The sequence below is a fragment of the Centropristis striata genome, chromosome 16, assembly GCF_030273125.1.
Source record: "Centropristis striata isolate RG_2023a ecotype Rhode Island chromosome 16, C.striata_1.0, whole genome shotgun sequence".
In the NCBI taxonomy this organism is placed as follows: Eukaryota; Metazoa; Chordata; class Actinopteri; order Perciformes; family Serranidae; genus Centropristis; species Centropristis striata.
Genome location: NC_081532.1, coordinates 18,959,736 through 18,980,619, shown reverse-complemented (window position 1 = coordinate 18,980,619; position 20,884 = coordinate 18,959,736). Strand labels below are relative to the sequence as shown.

At 40.1% G+C, this 20,884-nt stretch overlaps 1 protein-coding gene across 1 annotated transcript in view; it reads left to right on the top strand.

Moving 5' to 3' along the window:
• Window positions 1-20,884, top strand: part of alk (ALK receptor tyrosine kinase) — a 507,772-nt gene that overhangs the window by 432,265 nt on the left and 54,623 nt on the right. Inside the window, exon 11 of the mRNA XM_059352649.1 lies at window positions 10,817-10,933. Coding sequence (XP_059208632.1) covers window positions 10,817-10,933 — 117 coding nt within the window. The remainder of the gene's footprint in view (window positions 1-10,816; window positions 10,934-20,884) is intronic.

Here is a 20,884-nt window from a genome sequence, read left to right as displayed (position 1 = left end):
ACCTGAGTAGAGTTCTGACAGTGGGGAAAGTGTTCAAGTGAAGCAGTGTTAGACTGAAGATACCCCGGCTAAGAATTAGACTCAAGAGGCGGGGGCACGGGGTCACCCTCTGACATGGACGTGCACTGACATTTTGAGAAGTTGCTGCTCTAAATTGGGAAAAAGGGCAACACCCAACCAGGTTTTAGATTCCATCCATTAGCCCAGACCTGAATAATAAAGAATATGGTCATTTAACTCAAATCAGTAGATAACACAATTTCAAATAGTCTTAAAGATGAATGGATAAGACTTTATGTTATTTTTGTTATATTTGTAACACTTTCAATTTCTACCTCATAATTGAAACATTAAGTTAATTATTACTTGCATAACTTGTTAGCATCTGCAGAGTCTGGAGTTTCAAAGTAAAGTGGAAACTAGACGAGAGACTACAGGCTATTTATTTTCACCAAATCTGCATGAAAACTTTTATGGGACAGATGAAGATGAAAAACAATGTTACAGTTTCACAGAGCAGGTTTTTCCACTGCAGTCTCAGTGGAGCAGAGCTGTGATGTGTCTCCAGTGAATTGTCTGCAGTTCCTCCTAACATTTACATAATTTGGCCACAGCCCCTTAGGTAATCAAGTAGAATATATTTTATTTTACAGATTTCTCATCATGATGTACAGTACCAGTCAAACGTTCATTCAATATATTTTCTTTCTTTGTCTTTCTTTCTTTCTTTCTTTCTTTCTTTCTTTCTTTCTTTCTTTCTTTCTTTTTTATTATTTTCAACATTGTAGATTAATTCTAAAGACATCAAAACTATGAAGGCACACATATGGAATTACATAATTAAAAAAGTGTTATACAAACCAGAATATGTTGTATATTTTTAGATTATTTTGCTTTGATGACAGCTTTGCACACTTCTGTTATTCTCTCAGTCAGATTCATGAGGGGATCATCTGGAATGGATTCCAAGAGTTAATTTGTGGAATTTGTTGCCTTCTTAATGTGTTTTAGAAAATCTAAACAAAAGGAGCCTACTTTAAAGAATCTAAAATATAGAACAGATTCTGGTTTGTTTAAGACTTTTCTGTTAACTACATAATTTCATATGTGTTCCTTTATACTGTTGATGAAGTCAAAGTCTAAAAAGGTTGCTGATTGGATAGAACACTAAGCGGGATGTGACGTTTTTAAAAGCCGGCGAAGATGCGGCGAGGATTCTCTTCTTGTCCAGGATCATCTGGATGCCATGTGCATGAACAAAGCGACAAGAAACACAGCAAGTTCTGCTCCTTCCATCTCGGCGTCTCCCTTCCTTATTGTTTATGTTTGGTGCGTCTCCCGTGTTAAATCCATCGCGTAGGTGACGTCACGGTTAAAACTGTCGCTAAGCGATTTCGCAACAATTGAAAACCATACGTCACCTCCAGTGTCTCTTAAATCCCTCTGGGGACTTTTTTTGTAATGGAGACACACCGAGTGAGCGGCCATTTGAAAGGGCGTGGCCTGACACTTTCCCAGCTGCCAATTTTTACCCGAATGGAAACGCGCCTTATAATAACAATAAAGAAAAACTGAGAAGGTGTGTCCAAACTTTTGACTGGTTGTTTTGGTTCCATTTTAAGCATATTTTGAAGTAGAAACTATAACATTATGTTTGTTCTTCATTTGTCCTATTAAAATAAAAAGCATGTAGACTCTTGTTTTCACTTACTTGGGTAGTCAAGATGCTAATTGGCTATGTTGGCGATAATCAGCTTAATGTTTTCATAAATGTGGTTGGAATTCTGCAGTAAAAGCAAATAAAAGCTAATAGCCTGTAGCTAATGAAATGGTTAAATAGCTAAATGTGCGTTGTATATACCCTGTTGAACACCCCCGAAGCATAGGTTGAGTGAGTAGTTCAAGTTCAACTAAATTAGTCTGAGAATATTTAGGTATATCTACAATATACTATATATAATATAATGATAAGCTTTTGAACATCTTCAGACAAAGCAAGACAGTTGGATTTTGGATCTCAACTAATAAGCTGTTGAAATGTTACAAATACTCTTTGAACTATCTGTTGTGCAATATCCCCATCATGGGACTAGGTTTATCTTATCTTATCTAAAAAACCCATTAATGAAATTAGAACAAGTGCACACTGTTTAGCGTTTTGCCCTCTGCAAATGTGGGGCTTTTTTTAAATGCTCTGTCAAGTGTTCACACTTCAAAGTGTTCAAGAACAAGCAAATTATGCAAATAGTGTGCTTGCCTTACTTTACAGCAAACATATGGTACAGAGAAGCTGGGTCAAGTTTAGAATCCAGTTCAGTTCATTTGAATTAAAATAAAACTTAATTCATCCCCTGAGGGACAATTAGTTGCAGGGCAACACTTCATATTCACTGTAAACACTATCTCATCTCTGGGGTTTCTTTCATGTCTTTATCATGCTGTCAAATAGAATAGGATGGACAGCTGAACTTTGCACACGGCCAAAAATGTTTTATTGCTATTTATGATTAGTAAAAGTGTTATTGTTTACACTTTCAAAGTTCTGCTTTGTGTTGAGCTGAATCTCGTGGGCGGGACCTCCACTTAAAGATGTAAGACAAGACTTCTATTGGCCATCATTGATCAGAGTGACAGCTTGGCAACATCCACTATTTAGGAGTCTATTTGAAGTCCACGGAAAAGATGGAGTGGGATTGTTGTTGCCAAGCTGTCACTCCGATAGAGATCAGCAAACATGCCCTGCATCCTTAGGCGTAGGCTCCATCTACGAGATTCAGCTCAACAGCAGGCAAAACTTTTGTTTTCAACATTTTAATCACAAATTTGCACTCACAGGCCACTTTATTCGCTAGTAAAGTGTACCTAATAAAGTGGCAGTGTGTTCTTCTTCTGCTGTTGTTGCCCATCTGCTTCAAGGTTGGACGTGTTGTGCTTTCAAAAATGCTCTTCTGCATACCTTAGTTGTACCGAGTGATTATTTGAGTTACTGTTGCCTTTCTATCATCTCCAACCAGTCTGGCCATTCTCTGACCTCTGGCATCAACAAGGCATTTTGTCTCACTGGATATTTTCTCTTTTTCTGAGCATTCTCTGTAAACCCTAGAGATGGTTGTTAGATCAGGAGTTTGTGAAATACTCAGACAAGCCCGTCTGGCACCAACAACCATGCCACTTTCAAAGTCACTTAAATCACCTTTCTTTCTCATTCTGATGCTCGCTTTGAACTTGAAGCAGCTCGTTTTCACCATTTCTACATGTCTAAATGCATTGAGTTGCTGCCATGTGATTGACAGATTAGATGTTTGCATTAACAACAGTTGCACAGGTGTACCTAATAAAGTGGCCAGTGAGTGTGTTTTATTTGCACTTTAATAAAACATTTTTTGATTGCAGTGTGGTAAGTTTTGCTCTCAGACCTGTTCTGTTTGAAAAGACACAAAAGTAACCTCATACTAATCTAGCACAGTCAAAGCCACATATCTCTACAGAACACAGATTGGTTCATGTGATTAAAATAATATAAGGTAAAATGTTTTTTACCGGTCTGAGTCACCCCATGTCTGTGTTCCGCTGAGTCAGCCTCGCAAATATTTGTAAAAGTTTCAATAATATGGTGATTTAATCTGATCAAATTTAGTGGCTGTTGTTGCTCGGGCAACTTCAGCCCGCCCTTTTGCACATCCCTGCCCTCTGACACAGACATTTGATGCATCACGATGCTGGGTCAATTATAAAACCAACCCCATTCAGTTTTTTTTGTCAAAGGTCAGAAGGTTTTGATAAGGTCAATGATAAGATAAACTGTTCCGTTGTGGCTAATTAGAGTTATTAAAACACATTGTTTAAACGCCAGTTTTTTTCAAATGCAGAACAAGAAATGACGAATGTGGCTGGCGCACATAATCTATATTGCGTTCACCTCCAACTCATGGTTTTGATTAATTTATTCATCAACCATAGATATAATCTCAGCACTGTGAAATGCAATCAAATAAAATGAGTTTATCAGCTGGATATGACATGAGAAATGGCTGTTGGTGCAGGCTGGAGCAGATGGCCCTGTATCAACACTGGCTTATTGGGTCAGAGCCTCTTTATTTAAAGAGATGACATTTTCCAGGAGTTATTTGCACACCAATTTGTGCTTTATGTCGACACTGGTACGCCATTGCTGAAGGATCATTCATATGGATGGATGGATGTATGGATGGAAGTTCACAATCTCGGCCAGGTATTCATTACCTACAGCTGCACTTGACATCACCACTTTTTATGGCCTATGAATCAGACCAGCCGATGGGAGATGCTGAAGCTCAGCAAAAGGTGTCGTTTCCAAGAGTGATCACTGTGAGTGATTAGTATGATGGATCCCGGAGCATTATGACACATCCCTGTAATACGTTTCAGTGGGAAAACATACTGTGATCACATTATGCAGAGAAGCAGCCATCCGTGGCCTTTATACGATACTTCTCTTGGTTTAAGTGTGATGTATAGTTCGGCACACACATGGGTTTGATGATGCATCCATTGCCCTTCAGGTGTTGGGCCTGCTTGTCACTTTTATCATTTTATCTTCACCAGCATCAATAAATTAGTTTATTGTGTTAGACCGCTCAGGAATGTACTGTCACTTCTTTTTTCTCACACTGTGACTGTGTCAGTGCAACGCTCCTCAAAAGGTTTGAAATTGCACATGTGGATGGAAATAATCAAACAAAATGTGTCATATCCATACACAGCTATTCATCAGGAGCTGCCACTGTCTTATTTACCATGGTAACTTGTGTGATACAACTAGGGATTACTGAAATGTATTCATTTCAGTAATTATCACCTGCACCTGTGGGTGTTGGGAAACATGGAGACACACCATGGACCAGTAGGTACAGATGCTCTGCAGTCCCCAGTGTGTTCTCAGTGATGACATATGCTGTACAGTAGGGCTAATTGCAGCAGCCTATTCAGATGTGTTGTCTCGCAGGTTTATCAGCCACCTGTAGATATAGTATCAGCATAGAAGCATTACAAATAAACAGATTAGAAATACAATTGCAATCCTCCAGTTTCTTTCAGGGCAGGATTTTCTAAGCTATGTTTTGTTTGTTTCTCTGTGGTGGGTGAATAAGGGGGGAAATATGGGTCGAATTAAATCAGCTACAACCATAAACAGTATAAATGTTAGGCATTTATAGGCTGAGGCATCTTGGCAGTTTTATCTCCCAGTTAAACCAAAAAAGGTAGCAAAGAGTGGAGCAGTGGTGAGCTGTATGCAGTGAGGAGCCACTCCATAATTATGTATAACTTTAAACTAAATAAAAATTAAATGAGTGAGCTATGCAAAAACTCAGGCCTGTCACAGTTGTCATGAAGGGAGAAAGTAGCTATAGAGACAGTAACTGTTTTTTAAACATGTTTATTCTGCTGTAAAGTTGGACATTTTCACATGGACGTCTTTGAGGATTGGCTCCCTTTTGGCTCCAGCCTCAAGTGGTCAGTTGAGGAATTGCAGTTTTGGGCACTTCCGTTTTAGCTTCACTTTTAAGATTCAAAGGTTGCCATTTGACTACAACAGGGTTTTTTTTAAGTCTCATTTATAGCCTTGTATTGCTTTTTGAACTTTTGAATACACCAGTTATATAAAAGAAAAACAGCCACTTTGTACTGAGGCATTTGTTAGTTTTGGCCTTGGAAAGTGGGAAAAACAGTAAAATTACCCAAAACTATTGTATTTCTGAATAATCTCTTTAACCAAATGGCACACATCCAAGCTATCGTATGCACTTTTTAAAATGTATAATCTAATAATAACCAATGCAATATTTTTTCACTTCCACTCATTTAGTCTTCCCTGAAACATTTTGGAATCCCCCTGGGGAATCCCGCCTCCCACTTTGAAAACCTCTTAATTATGAGAACACTTCAAAAAAACATTAGAAAACCCTCAGTTAACTTAATAAATTAACATATATTAAATTAAAAATTGCTGAAGATTTTTGTCCATTTGTAAACTGAACACAAACGGTCCACAAAATCAAAAACTAATTAAATTATTATGTGTCACATTGTCCCTGACCAAGGCAACACTGGCACATGTTCTCCTCACTGCAGACCGAACAGACAGAGAGGAACATTATCAATCCCACAGGCACGTTCTAAAAAATTCAAAAAGCATTGAGGCGTTTTGTCTGTAGTTTATTAGACAGAGTGGGAGTCACAAGCACCATGAAACCTGACATGTTTCCATAAAGAATAATACCAACTGTCAGCATGATATGTCTGTAGAATGGATATTTATCAGAGCTATAACAATCTTAAGATATTTTAGGATTGTGGCTGTGTAGAAACAAGGTGCCCCCCTTCATCCACTCTGTGTCTGGCCTCTGGTGGGCTTCAGGCAGCTTACGGCGCCCTGCTAATGAACAGTGACAGCCACGCCGGCTGTTGCCCTGCCCTCTGGTTCACGCTGCTCTGTGGTGGACCTGCTGAGTCCTGCTCCTGCTGCAGCAGCATACCAATGCTGTGTGCTCCAGCTCTGTCTGCTCCACACTTTCCCCATGCTCAGAATAACAATGCGCTCAGCCTTATTAGCGACTTTGTTGAAGATATCAAAAAGTTGCTGAACTTGTTGTGTACAAATAACACATCTAAGAGTCTTACTTACAGAGAGGGACCAGCCGCCCGAGCAATCAACAAATTGCGGTCACTCGTGCGCTGTATGTGATCCATCAAATCTGCACATAAACTCTATCTGTATCAAAGCTCCCAAGCAGCGGAGACTTAGACAATCATATTTATTTGAGGATTACAGGGAAAAGGAATGAGCTATTGATTTTGCAGCTGGCAGATTTGAGGTAAGCAGTGCTGAGAGTTTTTTTTTTTTTTAAAGATCTGAGGACAAAGTTACAAGATTTCTCTGCTCCAAGAAAGTTCCAGTAGAGAATTCTGATTTAAAAACAGCCCTTTAATGGTGTATCTGCTACCAGCCAGAGGGCTATTGGTGTAGTTTCATCTTTAGTATAAATAATAATAATATCTACTTGTTTTTTCGACGTCAAAGAAGGTTTTCTTGGACCAAAATGGAACCGTGCCAGTTACTTTCCAAACCTTTCAGCTGGTGTGGGAGCCCCCTGCCATATTGTCATAAACGGTGAGCCTTCAGCCTGAGGTGACAGGGGAGCCGGGATGGAGAAAAGGGAGTGTTTTTTTTTTGTGGTGAAAATGATTACAGAGATAAAGATGAAAAGTCTTGCGTCTGTCCCCTGACATCTCCAGAGTGATGGCGGGGATAGCAGACATGATTTGTTTTCACCAAGGAGGGAAATGACACCGTGTGGGCAGCTCATTGGATCTTCACAATTAGGAGACTCGTAGTTGGAGTTCTACTTGATATTCACCTCATGCAACTGTTTTCTGAGGATTGGATGCACCACCTGCTCACAAATTTGTTGTTTGTGTTATCTAACGCTACAACTTTTTACAAGCCTGATTCCAAAAATGTTGGGAAACTGTCTTTAATCTAAATAAAAATTGGCTTGATCATTTGTTAATTCATTTTTGACAAATATTCAATTTAAAACTGTACAAAGGCGATATCTCTCTCTGTACAGTTTAAGCCTATCTTTTCTTTTAACAGCCCTCAGTAAGCATTGAGGACCTGAGGACACTATTGTTGAAGCTCTGAAAGAGAAAATCTTTCAGATTCTACCTGATGTATAACTTCAGTAGCTCAACAGTCTGGGGTCTCTGATGTCGTATTTTACACTTCATAATATGCCAAACATTTTCAATAATGTGCAGAATGTGGCTCTGTATTGTCTCACTGAAATAGGCAGGGACCTCACTGGAAAATATGTCTGGATGGCAGCATATGTTGCTCCAAAACCTGCAAGAACCTTTCAGCATTAATGCTGACTTCACAGATGTGATGGTTACCGTTGATGCCATGGACACTAACACACCCCCATACCATCAAAGGTGCTGTTTTTGAACTTTCTGCTGGTAACAGTTGGGATGGTCCTTTTCCTCTTTAACCAGGAGGACAGGATGTCCATAATTTCCCATAACAATTTTAAATGTGGACTCATCAGACCATAGCACCCTTGTCCACTTTGCATCAGTCCATCTCAGATGAGCTCGGGGCCCAAAGAAGTTGGCGGCATTTCTGGATGTTGTTGATATATGGCTTTGCTTTGCACGGTAGTCTGAACTTACATTAATAGATGCAGCAACAAACTGTGTTAACTGATCAGTGATCTGCAGTGTTCCTGAGCTCATGGAGTCATGATATAAACACCATGATACAGTCATGGAAAAAATTATTAGACCACCCTTTTTCTTCAATTTGTTGTTCATTTTAATGCCTGGTTTTCTTGATAATAACTAAAATCAATATCATGAAAACCATGGAAAATGGCTAGATATTAGCTGTTAAATTAAACTCGTATGAGCTATTTTTGTTGTTATCATTATATTTGTCCAAACAAATGTACCTTTAGTTTGTATCAGGCATTAAAATGAACAAGAAATTGAAGGAAAAGGGTGGTCTAATACTTTCTTCGATGACCGTATATATCATTTTTCAGTTTTAATGCAGTGCTGCCTAAAAGATCAAAGGTCACGGCCATCCAGTGTTATTTTTCCGGCCTTGCCCTTTATGTGCAGAGATTTCTATGGCTTCTCTGAGTCTTTTAATGATGTTATGGATTATGGAAAGTGACATCCTTAAATTTGCCCATGCAGTTTTTCACAAAGTGGTAAAACTCGCCCCTCCTTGCTTCTTAACAACTGACCCTTTCAAGAATGCCCCTTTTATACCAAATCATGATGTTACCAATTCACCTGTTTACCTGTGGAAAACTGAAAACTGGTGTTTCTTATGGTTCCATAACTATTCCAGTCCTCTGTTGCCCCTGTCCCATCTCCCATCCCATTCAGAATAAACATATATTTACAAGATAAGTTAAAACATTTAATATATTGTTTTTGCACAGTTTTCAATTGAATATACAACATAAAGAAGTAGCAAATAATAACCATTCTGTTCTATTAACATTTTACACAGCGCTTGTAGCCCAGGAGCAAAACAAGTGAAGGAAAATACCCTCATGAAACCTTTAAATTATCCTTTGCTGCCATTTGCCATACAGGGCAACCCTATGGAGAATAACAAGCAGCAGTGTAAACAAACTGTGTGCTGTTTGCTGCTCTAGACAGACTAGTGTACAAGTGGAAACCTCCTTTTTTTGTCGTATGAAATGCAAATGAACCCTGAAACCATATAATCTTCCTCTCTACGCTCTATTCCATATGCAGAACAGAAATAGAGCTTAATATGCAGGTCATACACAGACATAGAGTTTAATTTACAATGCATTGTTTGCATGCCTCAAGTATCTACAATGGCAGTGTTAATAAAAAGACTATAAGAAAAACCTTTATTGGTGTTGATATGAAGCATTGTGGCAGTTTGTCTGAACAGCAGTGATATGTACTGTTCCTAAGCTCTTTGGGTGGCAGGTACAATATCTAGCTCTGTTTTAAAAGTTATAAATCAGAGGCAGAACGAGCAGAATAGCAGCTGGTCAAAGATCTGAACCCACGCCCTTGTTCGGTGTCATCGCATTGCTTGCTGGCAGCATTATCAGCTCCATAAACCACAGTGAACCTTATCTGACTCCTCTGAAATAATCTGGCATCTTTTGCTTTCACAGCAACCAACAAGGGTCATTTAGCATCAGAGCCACAGAGGGCCTTTTCTACAGAGTATAACATCAAAGAAATGAGATGTTGGACAGAACTCTTCAGAAAGCATGGCCTTTCTTTGGAAACAAAGTTGCAGACACATTTATATCTGGGTTCTTAAAATAAGAAAATTAAACCTTTGCCATGCAGGAAGAAATGGTGTTTGCATTTTACCCACACAAGCTGAAAGGAGTGGTACATTCTCTGCAGTTTCTTCAGGGACTTGAACTGGCAAATAACTAAGATTTTGTATTTGGTCCTGTAGAGTGTTGTAATACTGCTGTTAAGCATTGATTTTGTCATTTCAGCACTTCCTCAAGTACTGGAAAAGTATTTTGTTATCACCTGACAGGGTTGCATTGATTGTTCCTGTAGCCTCTGCAGTCCCTGATCAAATGTGGCAGCAGATTTCTTTAGCACCACTCAGGCCAATCTTTTAAACCACTGATTGCAGTGCGTGGACCTAATCAGAGAAAAAGATTCGTCTGTTCAGTGATTCACTCGAGCAGCCATGGGAACTCCACCTCTCAGGTTGGCTTAAGTGACTGTTTTTCACCATCCGGCCATTATAGTGGATAAAATTAGTCTCCCATATTTTAACATCTTGAGAAAAGAAGAGCAGTTCCTGTACTTGAGCTGTAATATCCAATCAACAAGCTGTTTGCCTCGAAGACTTAATTCTAAGTGAGGATTTGAGGGGGGAAGAGATCAAGGTACCAGCGAGCTTATGATCTCAGACCTGGGAAAGCGGTGAGGCTGGAGGCTTGATTGATTGCTACAAAACGCCCTGACTGAATGTGCTTACCCGTCTACTGTCGGAGACGGATAGAGACGAGGGGAGAGATGGAGAGGAGCTGGATGTTATGCATTCCACTCCCTCTGTATAGCCATTGGTGGTTCAAATGAAAGAATGACCCCTGCTGGTGGTTCCACATTTTCTGTACCAGTTAGGGGTCTGCAGCTACTGTGCTAACTCCTCTTCTTCAGTGTACCAGCAACAGGATTTCATTGCTGCACATGAGGGAAAGAAAGTACAGACTTTTTTGATAAATGCATAATATTTCTTTTACAGCCAATGGTGAGTTTCCACCCGTGGCCACCAGCTCAACCCGGCTACCGTCCAGACCGACCATCAAGACTACGCCGCCGTCCATCAGAAGCCCTTTGATCGACCCAGTCTCAGATTACTGTAAGTGTGATGACCACTGTTGAACTTAAAGAGTGAGTGATGTCCTCCATGCTGGGGGAGAATATTCTCCACCCTTTCTGTTTCTCCCTCTGTCTCTCTTTGTCTCTCCTTTGCTCACACACGTATGCTTCAGTGCATTAATGATTCACAATTACTCTACACGTGCTGAGCATGGCACGAGACATGGGGCTGCAACACAGTAAGTGTGCCCCCTGCTGGTCTGCAGCGCGTCCACATCTGAGTGAGTGCTGCAGAGATCTCCTTTGGCATTAAATGGAGCAGGACGGGCAGTTTTGAAGTCTAAAATCCTCCAATTTGTCTCCAGAGAATGTCAATGAAGCCACTTACACAGACTTGACATTTTCCACCTTGCACTCTCTCACTTCCCCGCTTCAAAAGGGTAAAGACAAGCAGAGATTCAATTTCTATATTTATGGCCATAAGTTAGAGTTACTTTCATATCAAACCTGCTCTAAGACACATTTCTTCTTCCAGTAGCTTTGAAGTGCAAGAGGTACACCGGACTTAAAGATATCAGCCACAACCATTTTAGAGTAACAGTAAATCTTTTCTGACTCATGCAGTTTTGAAAATGGAAGCTCCTTTTTTCTCTGAAATAATTTGTCACTAGGCATTTTGTGACACATTCGTACAAATGTTAAATGAATGTGAACTTTCTCGGTTTCAGTAACTTTGAGGACTTGTTTTCCAGTCCAAACAGATGATTGGACTGGACAGCTTCCCCACACTCCAGGATTGTAATTGCATTCATCTATATCTTGTTTTCTCTCCCAGGCTGCATAAAAGGCTTTTATGGCATTCATATGCTGTTAAAGCCCAGCAAATCAATTTTGTAGGGTGCACAGGCTTGCCTGCCATTTGAAACTGGTTAGAAGAATCACACTCCCACATTGCGGGCCATGAAAGGCCCTCTGCTTTGCACTGTCAAGTTGCTCTTGAAGAAATGAAGAGGCCGCAGCCAATATACATACATACCTCCTGAGCCTACATGAAAACAATTACTGCTCAGCTGTCTAGAGCTTGTTTTCCGAAGAACATAATACTAAGATGCACAAAGCATATGTTTGTCAGCATTGTTTGTTTTTCATGTGCTCAGAAGACAATCAAGCCTGTGGTGTTATCCTCGGAGTGAAATAAAGAGCAAAATTCTAGGCTAAATGTAATAAATTACTGATTAAATTCAATCTAACTCCACTCCAATACCCATTTTACACTTCAGAGTAGTCATATGTCTACAGTAGTACTAGCCTAATGCATATAACTTGCTCCAAAAGGAGACACGAAAGGCTCTGAAGTATGATTAGTGTCCTCAAGTGATGAACCTTTAGTTTAACTCTCTGTCTGCAACCGAATTGCATTGTGGGTAATGTACTGTAGGTGGCAGGTCTGACAAGGAAAAAGAGTGTGTGGAATAAAAACTACAATTTCTCTGCTCTTGCTGCATCAATTTCCGTTCCATCTGTCCATTGTGAGTTTGACAGTATTAGTCCTGTAGCAGTTTGATGGTAAATCAGTGGAGTACATTTTGAAGCCTGAACAGAGAGACAGACGGCGCTCTCTCCTTCACTGTCTGCACAACCGTTTACCCAGTGCTTCCCAGCCTTTTTGGTCTTAGGTGCAACTCCCAGTGTATGATCCAAATGTGTATGTAACACTATTCATTATATAAAAGTGGATATTGCAACATTTTTCATACAGTTGAACTGTCAATATTTAGGTTGGTACAGTAATCGTACTACTACTACTACTACTACTACTACTACTTAGAGTACTCTAACTAGAAGTAGTAGTATGACTACTTTACTGGTAAAGCTCAAGGTTTTAACCATTTAGCCATTAAAATGAGCAAATTAAGTATTTGAACTGTACTACGACTGCTAATGCTTTTAGCTAACTAGCCTATTTCAACTGTTTATGCATTACTTTTAGCTAAATATTTGAACTAGTCAGTAGATTTAGCTTACCATTTCTGCTGCTTATACAATACTTTAAGCTAACTATTTCAAGCGTTCATCTATTTCTTTTAGCTAAACATTTGAATAGTTTAGTCCATACTTTTAGCTAAATAGCCTATTTCAACTGTTTATGCATTGCTTATATAGCTAAATATTTGAATTGCTTAGTCAGTTGCATATGCAACCCTTTAAGCTAACTATTTCAACTGCATATGTTATATTGCAAACATTCATCAACTGAAATATTTCAACCATCAGTTTATCCTTGATTTTAGTCAGTCATTTGAACAGTCCTATTACTATTAGCTATTTATTTCTACTATTATTTATTTGTTTATTTTAGCTAATGCTACCTGTTTAAAGGTATTTGTTGCTTGCTAACTATTTTTCATGCATTCTCATAGCTGCAACATGTAGTGTTCAGGTTTTACAGCTGATACATTTTTTAATTCAGTCATAATTTCAATATTTCCAAATCAGCTACATGACATACTTTCCAAGTACCTCATGGTAACAACAGAAGTTCTCCCTAGGATTGGGCCACAAATAGACCCACCCCTGGTTGGGAATCACTGATTTAACATACGGCATTCCTTCTGCTGATAATAACCAACGAAGGCAAACGGTGCCTGACACACCACAGAGAGTAGGTTTGATGGACAACCACAATAACAATCCTCAACGTCAGACCAATGCAGACCAATAGTCAGCTTGTGTCAATCCCCTAATATATTTGTGCAACGACTTGTTTTATTCAATGTCTGTGATGTGGGTCACTCTTTAGTCTTGAACACAGAGCAGTCTGTTTGTCTCCCAAGAGTCAGACGGGGACAGTAGAAGATCAGGCATTAATGTTTGGCCAGCTGACATAATTTGATTATGTTACAGGATTATGCATTGAACTGGAGCCACAGACATGACTCAGTCAGCCAACAAAGACTACTCAGTCCAGCTAGAAAATCCTTTATGCTGAGAAGGAAATATGGCATTTGAGGAAACATTTCATAAACTATATTATATAAAAGGTATTTGAAATACAATAGGGGAGTTTGCTGGAAGGGATCTAGCTGCAAGGGCAGCAACAAAAGGCTATTTTAATGTGCTTACACAGGTAATACTCAGTATGGTTACAATAAAGCCAGCAGACTGAGAGAGAGATGGGACTGTGAGATCACACCGCTCTCGTCCTTGTGATTATCATAGATATTAACTCAGGGGGAAGAAGTTGAACTTGCAGTTATACATTGGCCATTTCAAAGACAGCCGTGAGCAGTTAACATTCGCCCGGCGTCTCGCTTCTCCCCTTCTGGAGCTGATGCTTTGACGTCTGCAGGGCAGGACAGCAAGCTTGATGAGGGTTTTGGCTCAGCGGACCTGTCACTCCAACAAGGCTCTCTTCTTCCCCCGACACGCTCAATGATTAACCCTACCAAACGTCAACGTCTCTTGTCTCCCCTCTCTCTCCCCTTCATTTTTCCTTTTACTCTGCTACCACATCTGGGCCGAGGACATTTTTGCTCCTTTGGTTTCTCCATTTGTCTCGGAGCATTTAAAAAGCGGTTGTTGACTGTCTGTTAGTTCACATTACTGCCCTCCCGCCCCGCTTCCACATCTTTCTGTCAGTGCTACCTCTGATCTCAGTCTGTTCTCCCACTTCTTCCTGCTTCTTTTCCTTCACCCTGACTTCACCTTCAATTGTTTCTTTCTACTTGTTCTTTCCCCTCATCTCCATCGATTCCCTACTTTTCTGGCAGCTTTAATTTCTCCCCACTGCCCCACTGTGTGGCACCCGCATCTCACTGCTGACTCATCATTTGCTTTCGATGGGGGTTGGGGGGTGGTGGTGAAAAAGTCAACCTACTGTAGATGAGCCTGCTTTCCTTTTCTTTTTGTGATTATCTCTCTTGGTGGGAAAGAAGCAAGTTGCTAACCTCAAAATGAGCTCCGGGCTTATTTGTCTCTGGCCATTCACTGCATGATTGTGTGTGTGTGTGCGTGTGTGCGTGCGTGCGTGCGTGCGTGCGTGCGTATGTGCGTGCGTGCGTTGGCGTGCATGTGGGTGTATGCATGCGAGTATGTGATTGACAAAGATTAGTATTTTCAGGTTCTTTTAAGACAATAAAACAACTTTGCACAATACACTGTCACCATGCAACAAAGCCTCATATTTACACATTATCTGCAAAAGTGTAGCAGGATGTACAAGCATTAGCTGCTTTGAACAGACAGCACATTTTCATATCAAGGTGTTCCACTTCTGCTCACACAACAAGAGACAACAACAAAAACATGAGTTCTGTGCCGCAGAAGAAAACTGGCATCAAATCAAAGACAGACGGGATGGTGATTGAAGCAATCCGATTGGCTCTTGAAAGTAACTTACGGCAGATGTTGCTCCCCGAACGCTCCGTGCAGAGAAGCAGTTTTGGCCATTACGTGCTCGCTAATTAGTTGCAGAGTGGAGATGTGAGTCTGTGCTACTTGTTCATAAACACTGGCCTGTGGCAATCAGTTAGCTAGTTGTTGTTACTTTGGGTTTTGGAGGGGGAACATTAGTCACTAAGACAGATATGAGACTGATAACGAGCAGTGCCACACAAAACAGGCTTTTGTAATTAATTGGACTCTGGTGACTCATAAGCGTTGTACTTAGCATTCAGATCCATTCATGGCGTGCCAGCCTTGATCCATCTTTCTAATGGCCAGCCCAAGGAGGACAACTGTCACCAGATAAGGAGGATACATGCTAAGAGAGGACAGCAGCGCAGAATTAAAAGTCTGCTTATTGTTATTTTTCGGGGGGGGGGGGGATGGCTGCATGCAGTTGTCCTAAAAAGTTAACATTGAGGTTTAAAAAATCCAGAAGACATGTAATACGATGCAAAAACAAGCTATCATTTATTATCCTTTTATTCCATTTATTTTAAGTTTTTTGCTCCGAAAAATAGTGGAGTAGACAACAAAAACAACAAGCGCATGATTTTTGGTGAGGATGGATCTTTTGTAACTCATGTTCAATTGAGACTTAATCGTATGATAATTTGATTGAACTACCCTTTAATTTTTTTGTTTGACTGCTAGGGTTGTTTAGCCCAAACTGATCAGCAGTGACTGATTTGTGGTTCTTATATTATAAAATATCTCATATTTTATAATCTCCACAGAACCTGCCATAGTGGTTGTGAAAATCGGTTAATTCAACATTTTTGATAAAAAATGGGACTATTAAAGGTCAAATGGTACAGATGTTATATTAATACTGTGAAAGTGTCTAAATGATCTATCTAGAGAGAAATGCACACAGTCTGTATTAAGAATTGTGCCTTTATAATTGGTCAGTCACAACTTCAGTCATTCCCCGGCTGCGATGATGGTGCAGAGACACCAAGAGCAGAGTGGGCTTTTTTAGAGGGAACCCCTTAAAGAGACAGGGGGTAAATGAGACCATTTCAGACAGACAGTAGAATAAAAAATAATGTGTTTTTTTGAACTATAAGTATTTAAACATGGTCTAGTAGAAACCTGAAATACAAGTACGAATGTAAAAATGAGTGAAAAGATTTGTTGGGGCATGTTGCTCTAGTCATGAAATACAATCCAGGAGATCCACTTTGTTCAACAAGTCCTTTAGATGTAGGTTTATCAGATGCCAAAGCACTGCACAGCAGTCTGAGATGGGATAGTACTACACTGGAAAGTTATTATGTTGAAGTTATTTTATCTTTTACAGCAGTGCTCATGAGGTAAATAGCAGAAATAACCCACTAAAAATCTGTGCTTGCATGTATTTGATTAGCTAACGCAGCACTTTTGTTATGTTGCAGTTAAAGTTTAGCCCAGTTAACTGTTTTTGCTGGACGACCTTGTGTTATTTTGCCTGACCCCCCATGTGTTGGCTGGCCTGCTGTGTTGACTGGCTCCATTAAATGAATGAGGGATGCATTTTTTTCCTGCAGGGCTACTGTCAGTTCACCTTGTACGGCAGCTGGATTCTTGCAATATTACAAGATCACAGGATCACATATCACACAAATCCTTGTTGTCAGGCTTTAAGATGTGTGTGCTTGCAAGAAGAAGTGACTTTTTGTTCAGGTTCAAAACAACAATTGCAGCTCCTGAAAAGGTTAGCGTGGATGCTGCAACAGCATCAGTTATATCAGAACTGGAGAGAATTTCTCTACAGACGATGTGTGACAATGATAGACAGATGGTTCATCCAATCATCTGCCAGGTATTTTTTGAAAGTGTCTGCCCTTTTCCAAACAGTTTCTAATGACGGCTTCTCAGGTGGTTCTGTGTAACACACCATCTGGCAGCAGCAGGTTAACTGTCGGTCTGAATGTGGCCTTATGTTGCTTGTAAGGTTTTGATTGGATCAGTTGGGGAAAGAACAAACAAGATCAACATGTCCTCATACTTAACGGACATAACGTAATGGTGACTGTTAAACATGTGGTTGATGTCATTAAGAGGTTCAGTTTAAGAAACAAGGCTACATGGTTAAGCTTTAGTTTGTCTTTCTCTTCTTCAACACAGCATGATGTATATTTTGCAAATTATGTTCCTTTTTAGAGTAAAATAGACAATAAAGCAGGATATGCACCACAGTGCACTGTGTTTTGTCTTGGACCTTACCCTTTCACGGTGTGGTTACACTTCATCAAAGTTAACTGGAACATTCTTGGGGCTTTCAGGGCACTTTCACAACCCAAAGTTTAGTCAGTTTCGATCGAACTCTGGCACGGCTAAATCCCTGTTACGGTTCGTTTGGTCGCTTGTGAACGCTCCAACCGTACTCTGGTGCGGCTCAAAACAACCTAGTGTGGTTTGATTGCACTGTGAACGTAATCTGACCCAATTACAGGAAATGAACCAAAACGCAGCAGAAAATGGGCTACCTGTGCTGGCATTTTGTGAGATATACACAGAGCTACAGATGCAACATGACTGGGAGAGGACCAACTGTTTGCTGGACGTCTGGGTATCATTTAGTAGCAACACCAAAGCAGGATTACAGCCAGTATAATCAATGTACTCTGGGTGTGTCCAGCTCCACGTTGCTTTGTTTATTTCTGTGTTTATATTTTCAAAAGCAACTTTTCAACCACTGTGAAAGCAAACCAGACTAAATACAAAACGAACCAAAAGTATCAATTTCACCGTTATTGGAACTAACCAAACAGACTAGACTTGGGTTGTGAAAGCACCTTTAAATGTCTTGTTCAGTGTTCAGTTGGACTAAAAGACACTCTGAGGAGTCAGCTGTTGATTTACAGGAATCATTATTGCTTGCTAACCAGGCTAGCGGTAGCGTTAGCTGATGACATAGAATGATTTGCTCCAATCCATTCTTTTCATGTACCGGTTATTATATTATTCCATTATTATATTATTATACAGTCTACGGTAAATAACATTGTTGACTTTTGGGTTCATTTGAGGACAACATTAGAATTGGAGCCCGCTACAGAAGTTCAATCTGATAGCAGTTTGACCAAGTGATGATAATTTTTCACAAAAATGAAAGAGTTTCATTGCCTCATTCTAGCAATTTAAAAACGATTCTGAGGCCTAACTGGGTGATGAAACACTTGTTTACTCATTACTGATTGGCCCAGAGACTGCCTTTGTCAGTCCTAAAGAATGGCATGTTTACTGTTTACTGTCTTGTATTAATAATGTTCAGAGGAGATAAAGACTGCTGGAACATTGCTGTCAGTATTGCAATTCAATCAAAGACATTTTTCTATACTGTGAGTCCCTTTGTTTCTCTCTCTCTCTATTCTTCACTGATGACAGCGTACAACATTGCCCCTTTCACTGATGGAGGCCAGTGTTTGTTATGATGATGGCATACCACCGGTGGCAAAGTTCACAGTAAAGGAGATTCATGTAATAGTCAGGCAGAGTCAGAGTATGTGTGTGTGTGTGTGTTGCGGGTCAGAGGGGCTGAGGAGTGTGCACACCACTTATTAGAGAAGACTGTCATCTGTGGGAGCACATCTTGTTTTTGTTTGTTCTGCCAAGTGCCTATCACAGAATGGCTCATTACGCCAGTTGGGTGGTGTGTTTGTCTGTCTGACTGTGTGGTCGTGTGTGTGTGTGTGTGTGTGTGTGTGTGTGTGCATAAGAACTCACTCATATTGATGGACCAACAAGATCGATCAGCTGGGTTGAAGTGTGAAACCAACCGCACCCTGGGGGGATGGGAGAAGGAAATCGAACAGAAGCCTTGGCTATCTTCGACACCGGCGGCGCTATTATCGAAAAAGTCAAGCTCATTTTACATAATAAGGATCTTATTCATGTCAGATCGCCAAGACCTGACGTCTCCAAATAAGAAAAACTATTCTTCCTCTTCGGCATGTGCTGCAATTACTGATTGCCATCTCAAAGTAACTTATTAAAGACAGTAAGATTTACGTCTAAATCGCCATTTGGCTTTGGAGGCTTTTCTGCTCCAGTGATGGATTTATTCCCAAGAGTCTTAACTCTTTTTACCTTGTTGGGTGTTGAAAATACTGACTTGAGGGATCAATTTACTTCTGCTGGATGGGAGCCAGGCAGAACTGCAGTCACCCCCACAACAGTGTGTGTTTTTTTACAGTAGGAGTGCATTTGCTAAGACCAGGCTGAACTCCAAATCGTTCTCTTACTATAGTGGTGTTTTAGATTGTTTTTGAAAGTATCGGCCTGCTTGAAATTGTCTCTGTTGGCAACACAGCAAACTCAAAGGAAGATATTTATGGGAAGACAGAGGGGAGACTCAGTATGAAGCACTGATGTTGGATCACTTACTGGGTGCCCTTGAACTCCACCAATCGTGAGGATCAGACTGACAAATAGGACGCTCCACATGCAGTCCATCCTGGTTTTGGGCAGTAATGCTAGTCATCAATTGGACTGGCAGCGACAGAAACAGGCACTCTGGATGAATGCTTTTTTTTCTGGCTTTAAAATGATTTCATCCCAAAAAATTAATTACTTCTTTCCCGGTGAAAGCACAATTTTTTTCTGCATAACTCAAATGTAGATAATTAATAAGAAAATGGTGTATATTCCCATTTTAGGTTGTTCATGGGTACACACAGGTGCATGCTAAAAATACCAGCTTCCTGCGGTTATTTTTCTCAGTTAGAGAGAGTGGATTTTGGCGAGAGATCCCTGTAAATACTGGGATCTCAATTCCTGGGCTTCGACTCTAATAGGCACTACACAGCAGGCAGCTTTAACAGCAAAAGGTGTTCTGGTGAGAGCACCGTAAGTTCGAGTTGCACTCCTGAGACTCATGCCATCTCCTCTATTTCCTGTGTATCCAGTCACTATTTAAAAGGTAGATCCATTTTATTTTATTTTTTGATGGGGAGTTTGGATTTTTAATATCATTTTGTAGCTTCCCAGTGTAGTAAATTTTGTCACTTTAGTCATCAGACTTTTGCTGAAGTTTAAGCCCATTCTGACTGAGTGTGTAACAGTCAGCTTCACGCCAGAGACTCCTTGTAAGGTAATAACTTGCTATAGGGCTTTGGGATTTGTCAGATATTAGAGGCATTTGGGAGCATGATATAAACAGTATGAGTTGTATCCTTTTAAGGTTAAAAGTAGACATAGCAGCTTGCACCATACATTGGGCAGTTGGCCGGCACAATTCTGGTTTACAGAAAGGTTAAATACGCCCTGACACAGGAAGAGAGTCAGAGAACTCAGGGCTGTATTGGAGATGGGAACTTCTTTTTAGTCCTTAAGATCTGACGAGTTGTTCTCCCGCTACCTAAGTACTGTAATTTGATGTCTGATAATAAAGAAAACGAAAAGGATCATCGACATGCTCTTTGATTAATTCCTCACTCAAGAGAGGTAGTAATTTCAGATTCAGATAAACCAGTAGTGCTACTTATTTATTCAATACAAACATTCACATTTTGGTTGAATTATGTATATTTTAGCATCAAAATGCTACTTTCTCAAGCCCTTC